Here is an 8,191-nt window from a genome sequence, read left to right as displayed (position 1 = left end):
CTCTTTGAGATCCATTTGCAGACTGCCCTCCCTCCCTCCCTCCCTCTACAGTGACTCGCTAACTACTTTTGTACTTTTCCTACAGCCCGTGGAGGGAGACTCTGGGGTAGTCAGAAATACAGCAGGAGGTCTGGCAGTTAACATCATGATGCCTGGCTCCCACTGGGAAAGTTGTTACAGCGGGGGGCATATTCAACACTACTTTCCTGCCAGGAAATGCCAAGCACACAGTGGATGAAATCACTACACTACTAATACAAAGACTTCAGTCAGATGCATAGATAATTGTTTGTGTCTAACTGCTGCTTTTAGCTTAAGTGGTAGTGGTTACTGGACTTGCCATTATAAAGTGGTCTGGAAATAAAAAACTGAAAACTTTCTCCAGTGGATGTGCAATAAAACTACTGTACTTTCCATGTAGTAAACAGACAGAATTGGAGAACCTGAATTTCTTGAAATCCTTTAAAGGTAAATCAGTCTAGCAATGCTAGCTCACAAAATATGCATATGCTAAAATTTTAGGATTAAAAACCCCAAAGGGGCACGTCACCAACTTGATACAAGAAGATCACTCTATTCATTATAGATAAAGCCAACCCTAAAAAGTAGAAAGCTTGTGTTAAAAACTGAGGGTGTGGTGTCTGTAAAACATGGGTGTTTACCAGACAAAGTTTTATACTGAGAAGCATTATGGAAAATTTAGCACCTATGGAGCTTCACCCATACAACAACTGCAATGTGTGACACATAAAACTGAATCAAACAAACAAGGTTAATAAAAATAAAACAAAAAAAAAAATGAAAATAGGCAATGCAATTAGAAGCCTAAGAGAAAAAGCACATCTTATTAAATAGGAAGAACTCAGCTGATCTAGCGAGGAAGAACAAATTCCACTATTACAGAGGCATCGCCACATATCACTTGGCACAAAAAAAATAACCCCAGTTAAATGACTAAAGGGATTTAGATGAATTGTGGGACTGCAGGCCTTAGGAGATAAAACCACTGGATGGACCATGTAAGACCTTCAAAACAAACAGCAATATTTTAAACACAATTAACCTCACAGGGAGGCAGTGTAGTGACACTAAGGCCGGTGTTATATTGTCGGTTTTATTGGAGCCTGACAGAAGCCTGCCGAGAGATATTGGATGATCTGCAAACAAGACAAAGAAGCTTGACTGATCCCAATATACAGGAACTTTTAATAATCAAGGTGTGCGGTGAATGCAGAGATGAGCTTTTTTTTTTTTTTAGGTACGAAAGACATAGGCAGGGGTTGTATTTATAAATAATCCAGAGTTGATGAAAGCAGGATCTCCTGACAGAATTTATCTGTGTTTGTCGAATTTCAGGGTAAGATTAAGTGCTGAGCTGAGTTCTTTTGCCTGTAGCTCAAGAAAGGCAGACAACACTGGTGACAGAACTAAATGACTGGTGTCTGGCGGGCTTAAGATAACCCCAGGTTTACTCTGATTTACCCAGAGAAAGCTGTGCCATCCATTAGTCATCCAGCATTTTAAATCAACTACACGCACAAAGTCTTTTTGCAGGATTGTTTAATTTTAATAAAAAGCTTTGTGTCTAGGGGTGCAACAAGACTTATATTGTCATCCTATGGTATTAGAACAACTCAGTAGTCCATTTAAAATGGACTACTGTTCCAGGGGAAATATTAAGGATTCAGCAGTGTACAAGTATTGTACCACTGACTGACTATTGCCAAGTAATGTGATTAAACTGCACCACACCGGTTCATCCATTAATCAGTCTAGTTTCATGGAGCTGACAGAGAGTCAAACATATACACTTTATGTTAAACTAAAGCAAGACTAAGCTCAACTGAAACACATAATCCCATTGCTTGCATCTTGCCAAAAGTGTCATGGGATCTGTTGCAGGATGCAAACTATTTTTGATTTACTTGTTCTGTGCTTCATCTGAGGAACTTTTAAATTGCATCTGCTCCCATAGCGATTTGCAGTTGGTGAGAACGTTATTAAAAAAGACAAGACCTCATACAGAGTATTCTTTTGGCCTTCATGTGTGGCCCTCATTGTGTTTGTGCTTCATTCAAACACAACACTGTACTAAGCACAGGAAACTGTCAGAGAAAGTCACTAATTAATATGATAATACTGCACTATATAATGATGAATAAGCACTAGAAAGAGAGAGGAACTCATATGCAGTGTTGGGCTTGTTACTCAAAAAATGTAATATATTACTCATTACTATTAATTTAAAAATTAATATTACTTTGCTTATTATTCTTTGTCAAGAGTAACTCACTACACTACACTACATTACTTTTCCGTTATAGCCCACAGGCTGGTAATTGCGTCCTTTCTCCTCAGAATACGCCTCCTAGGTGTGAGAATGGTGGGATAATGACCAGTAAGTGCAGCTAAGGTTTCAAACTAGCATTTTTTGAAGCCTATGAACCCATAAAAGTTACAGGCTAGAAAGGGACATCATCTATTTCCAACCGCCCGAACACAGGCATTTCCATCTTCCGAGCTAGCTTACTTGCTTATGCTATGGCACTGCTAATAGTGATGCGTACTGACATGTGCACATGTGACGACTATGAATATTAAATGTCGGATTTCAAATTATTTTTTGCCAACAAAAGTAACATTGTAACGAGTTGTTTTTGAAGAGAGCAAGTGTAATATTATTACTGAAATTGTACTTGTAACTTTTTACACTAGTCATTACTGGGGAAAGTAATATTATTACATTAACATGTTATGGCCCAACACTGCTCATGTGTGTCACACAAATGTTTTGATTAATGCTTCAACAGTAGCCTGCTGTTTCAGAACTGTGTCACAGCCCCCTCTGTGTCTTCTATAGCTGCTGTAGCAGATGCAAAAATAAGAGAAAAAGAAAATCCTTGGAACATCTTTTAAGGAGCAAAAATTAACAGCAAGGATAGGGCTGTGTGTCATGGAGGCAATTAAGGCAGAGCTAAACAGCTCCTTACGGACTCCACCAGCAGACAGCGAGACCAACCCCTGCGGGGGAAGCTACACGAGGTCAACTCTCCACTGGTCTGCCAGTTGGCCAAAAGATACCTCTGTCTCCCTGCTGCCTGCACCCGTGCTGAGAGGGTGTTGAGCACTTTTGGCAATATTGTGATTTGCCATGCAGTAGGTTAGCAATAAAGCCCGACTCAGAGAACAGGCTTGTTTTTTTGGCACATACTGTTAACAGTGATGTATACTAGCCAGGGCCGTTTTGCCTTATTTAAAAAGCAAGTTGGAAATGTTTATTATTTCTGGTGCCTGGTTACAGACCCAGAGCATAATAAAGGTTATTTGGAGCCAGAAATGTTTGTTTCTCCTTCAAGTGCACTATTGAAAAATGAATGCGTGCAGTATGCCTTCTTTTATGGCATTTAGAGTCTGAGAGAATGTGTACTTCAGCTATTATTACCTTTATAGTTTTACCGTTTTATGATGTAGTACTGTCAGATAATGGGCACAGTTTATCTATAATATGAAGTATAGCCACCAGATTCTTAGGGGTGACAAGACTAACAGATTTTAAGCTATATCTTCTACAAGAAAAAACACATATGGGTACTAAAAGTGCCTAATGTAATGGAAGATTGACAATGATATTATCAAAATCTGATCTGAAGATTTGCATCATTATGTTTAAGGTGTTTGCACAAAAATCAAACAGTGTTTTATTAACTGGAAACCATGTGGCCACCCCAAATGCCAGATTGCTGTAGGGAAGCAAGACCCAAACACCCCAAAGCAGCAGTACAAGGCACTGGTGAGAGTGTGAGGTTGGATAATGGCCTAAGGGCACAGGGAGGGTTCCAGATCCCTTTGCCACCTTGTAAGGATTACAGGTTTGAATTTGATATGGGCAGCCACAGGCAGCCAGCAGAGAGAGAGTTAGAGAGGGCCAGCAGAGGAGAGCCATAGGAAATCTGAGAGTCTTGCATGTTTTCTTGTTTCTTGTGTCTAGACTGTCTTTATAGAAAATATTCTTTTATCACTACAACATGAAAATCTACACAAACAAAGGCTTCCCAAGCGGCCCCAGTGGTTTAATCATCTGAATACCATTGGGAACTACATAGGTTTTGAACTCTATTAAAATATGAAATGCTACAGCATATAATGTTTGAGTTCCTGTAGGAAAACCATCACTCAATTCAAGTGACTCTAAAACATCTATGCTGCACCTCTCCCTACAGACCAGATGTAAAATCCTGATTAAAGGTGCAAGAAAAACAAGAGAACAAGAGCTCTTTTAAGTCTTGAGAAGGAAATGATGTCAGAACACAGACCGGGACATTATTAATATCTGTCTTTGAACTTTAAGTTGACAGAAATATGCTCTGGAGGCCTGTCTGAGCTTATACATGTTTAAATAAATATGTTTTAGCATGAAAACCAACAGCATACTATAGAATATAAATGCTCAAAATACTATATATCAGTTGCTTACCAGAGGCTGCAACAGTGATGCACATAAACAAGGCTAATTGCACCACGTGACCTTCCATCTCTGTTAAGTTTAGGCTTCCGGAGTTGGTGGAAGATGAGTCTGGGTCTTCAGGGTGTGAATATACTTAGTGGTGAATGTGTCCTGGTCTAGTGGCAGCACAAGAGCAGATAGTTCCAATCTTTAAATGATGAGAGGTCACATAAAGAGAAGTCAGGCATTCAGTAAGGAGATGTGATGGTTATATGACCAACTACGAATCTCAAAACATGTCACCTCATGCTCAAAATACAAATGTTAAAGCAAGCACCTTATGCACATCTATCACATGTAAGCTGAGACATCTTTTAACACTTACAGTATAACTCAAGTATATTCTCTAATGTTAATTAACCATATATATGGTAATAACTAGGCCTATTAATGACTAACATGAATATAATAAGTCAGTTTACACCTTATAAGATAATTGGTTTAAATAGTAGTTCCATCCAACAGAACAATGGAAACGATAGTGGACACTCTCACAACCTACTTAACACTGACAGTGAGGGAACTGTTGCTTAAATACTTTGAGGAAGATGACAGGATGTTCAATATCAGTATTTCTCTAAACTCCAGGGTTATCTGGTGGTCATGACTGTTTCAGGAAGCAGCACGGCATGGCTTTCTTTAAATAATACCACAATGCCGAAATCAGATAAGAAATAAACTGCTCTTGTTATAAGATTCATATAGAGGGAAGTGAAGAGCCTGTGTAAACTGTTATGCTCTTCCAAAGCAAAACAAAAAGTCACGTTATGTCACCGGATTTCTTGCAGTAAGAGAGAAATTTCTTGAACCAGCAGTATAATTACAAAGCGGGTAAGAATGAATCAACTAACAGGCCTAATACTGGGATTAATGAGGCGAAACAGTATGAACAGTAAGGATCCCTTATAGACAACAGTCCGGCTTTTTGGCCCGAATTACTTCTTTTATACATTTCAAAACAAACGTAAAATGGACTGGACTGAGACTATGGCTACATTTACCGCCCCCTACCACATCAGAAAAATAAAATATACCACATAGCCTTTCCATGAGGAAACACAGAAGTCAAAGAATGTGAACCACAAAACTTACTCTTCAGCTAGGGTGGCTTTCTTGAAAAAAGTCGACTTTATATTCCACGGAACTGGAAGGATGTTGATGTGACTGCATTCAGCGAAGTGTCGGTGCCAGGACTTTCCAAACTTTTTGAGCAGCCTGGGAGGTGCAGCCTCGCTCCCGCGGCCCTCCCACTTCCCCCGCGTCTCTCTAAGCGCAGCCCATGTCAGGCTCTTATCTGATCAACACAGACTTTGTTAAAAATAGGCCAGTCAGTGTGTAAATCTCAGCTCAGTCGTGATTTTATAGCAGTGATGTTTATTTTAGGCTATAATTAAATGTCTTTAAATCTTTATAGATGGCTGCATTTTACTGTAATTATTAGTTCACCTCTACCTGCCTCAGGTTGGTGTTAACCGTTACACTAACAACACGTTATGTAACACTTCGATACAAAAGGTAACGCATTCAAAAGAGAGGACAAAGGAGACCATGTTTCATATGTCTAAGTCCTAAGTTGACTACTACCAGATCCAGCCAGTTTAGGTTTAAGTGGCGACGTTAAATTGTCCAACATGGTTGCGTAAAGAAGCGTATCCAGAATTAAAACTGTGCCAGACTGAGAATCACAATTGTACAGATGTGTTCACAGAATTCATATCAACTTTCGACCTGCACAGCAGCACACGTTGCACATCTGCTACACAGCAGTGTAATATGTGTGTTTTCTTGTCTTGCAAATTACCAACAACAACAACTGTTGAAAACAGTAGGTATGTTGCTTATTATTGCCTCACACTGCCACCGCTTGTGTTTCAACCTGACAGCAAGGTTAAGATGCTGACTTAAATGTTTTTCCTCTACATTTCTCCAGATAGGTCTTTAATTAAGTCCACTCTGCCCTTAGCTCTTCTTATGCTGCATAAATATGCTTAAATTTGTTTCTCCTTTTATGCTTTTTCTATTTTTCAAAGTGTACCTGTTAACATATTGTACCCAGACTCATTTATAACCTAACATTAGCCTATGGTGAGCTTTTGTATGCCTCACTGTTGCAATTTCAATGCAGTTATGGTGCTATTATGGAAATTATTTACCTAATGTTAGTCAGAGGTCAATGCTATGTTTTATGGATACACTTCAAAAAATGATGCATAATTTAAAAGCATTACAATGTGGCTTTTAGTGAAAATTATTTACATATTTTCACTTAGCTCTAATAAATGTGTGACAGAAGTATCCATCCAAATGTAAACTATAACCAGAGCACTGGCAAAAGAAAATGTGAGTTAATGTGTGTTACCATCCACTGCTGTTATGCAAATACTGGAAGTGAAACACATAAATAAATAGTTGGCAACACTAATTCTCAAGTTGGATACTAAAAAGCATTGCCGAAAATCTCCATCCAACTGATTATTTTTTTTATTTTGTGTAGCTGAAGTAATTCATTCAGTCCCTGAGTTATATATTTGATATATTACATTAACAAGCTTTTTCACCTTGTGCAGACTAATTGTGTATACAGTGTGTGCATCTAAAATAATGAGGTGCCTTGTTATTTCCACAGAAGCAAGCCAAATGTTTCAAGGAACAGCTTGTTTACCACAGAATGTCACTAGGGAGAGAGGCATTAACTGAAGGTCAAAGATTATACAGTGTGCAAAGTTATCATTTTCATTATGCCTCCTCTCCTTTGAGAAAGTATTGGAAACTAAGTGAGTTATGCATCATCAGTTATGTGAAGAGAAGCAAGGATAGATAGTAGCTGCATCTGGAGACTATAGGAAGAGTGCGAACTTTTGCAGAAAGGAAAGCCAGCGGCAGATAAGACTCACAAGTGTAAAGGAGTGGGAGGAATAGAGAGGTGAGGGCACCGGCTAGGAGACTTTATTTGTGCATGTGTCTTGTTTAAACAATAAAAGGATCAGTGTTGCTAAGACTGTTGATCTGAATCCCATTAATATGTCTGGTAGAGGAATGTTATGACAGACGGCACAACAAGATGACATAATTAAGCCTAATTAATTTGTGGACAATTACCACCTCATCAGTCCACACAGATCTGGAGACATAGATTGGCAGCCACCTTCTATTCTTGACTGACAGCTAAGTCACACGAATGTCATGATTTATTCAAACTGTTTAGCAACATTTTAACTGTTATTTTGAATTTCTATCATTTCCACAGTTTATGTGCAAATTGAAATGCACATAATCCGAGTAAATTAAAACATATTTAGTGAAGACAATATGCAGAACAGGCCTTTTCAAAGCAGACTCTGACACACACTTTGACAAAAGCACAGGTGAAACCAATGGCATTAACACTGGATCGGTTCCATTAAGTAACACCAGTAAGCTACTGTAGCATGCACAACGACAGAACTTCAGCTAATTTTTACTTACTGTTATCAGTTACACATGCGCTATTCTGACTTTGATATGTCAGTATGTCTTCTGTGAAAAAGATCTAAAACCAATAAGTGCAATTTAACCTTAATTTTATTATTAACACTGCTGCGTTTCCACATTTACTGTAACTCACCAAAAAGTCTTTCTTGAAATAGACTTACCCAGCTCAGTCTGACATTCCCTCACAGTCCTGGGAGGAGGACTAATCAACCACAA

The 8,191-nt window shown here is 38.7% G+C and overlaps 1 protein-coding gene across 2 annotated transcripts in view; it reads right to left on the bottom strand.

The window, feature by feature from the left end:
• eng (endoglin) overlaps positions 1–5,741 on the bottom strand; it is a 42,352-nt gene extending 36,611 nt beyond the window's left edge. The window contains exons 1-2 of one of the 2 annotated variants that reach the window (XM_020600925.1): positions 5,597–5,741; positions 4,475–4,652 (exon numbers count right to left, since the gene is read on the bottom strand). In XM_020600925.1, the coding sequence (XP_020456581.1) occupies positions 4,475–4,532 (58 nt within the window). In that variant the 5' untranslated portion in view covers positions 4,533–4,652; positions 5,597–5,741. The remainder of the gene's footprint in view (positions 1–4,474; positions 4,653–5,596) is intronic. The other variant, XM_020600926.1, reaches the window with a different exon arrangement.
• Positions 5,742–8,191: the final 2,450 nt, after the last annotated feature.

The sequence above is a fragment of the Monopterus albus genome, unplaced genomic scaffold, assembly GCF_001952655.1.
Source record: "Monopterus albus unplaced genomic scaffold, M_albus_1.0 scaffold49.1, whole genome shotgun sequence".
Classification (NCBI taxonomy): Eukaryota; Metazoa; Chordata; class Actinopteri; order Synbranchiformes; family Synbranchidae; genus Monopterus; species Monopterus albus.
Note: the sequence above shows the minus strand (reverse complement) of the source record. Positions and strands in the feature narration are given on the sequence as shown.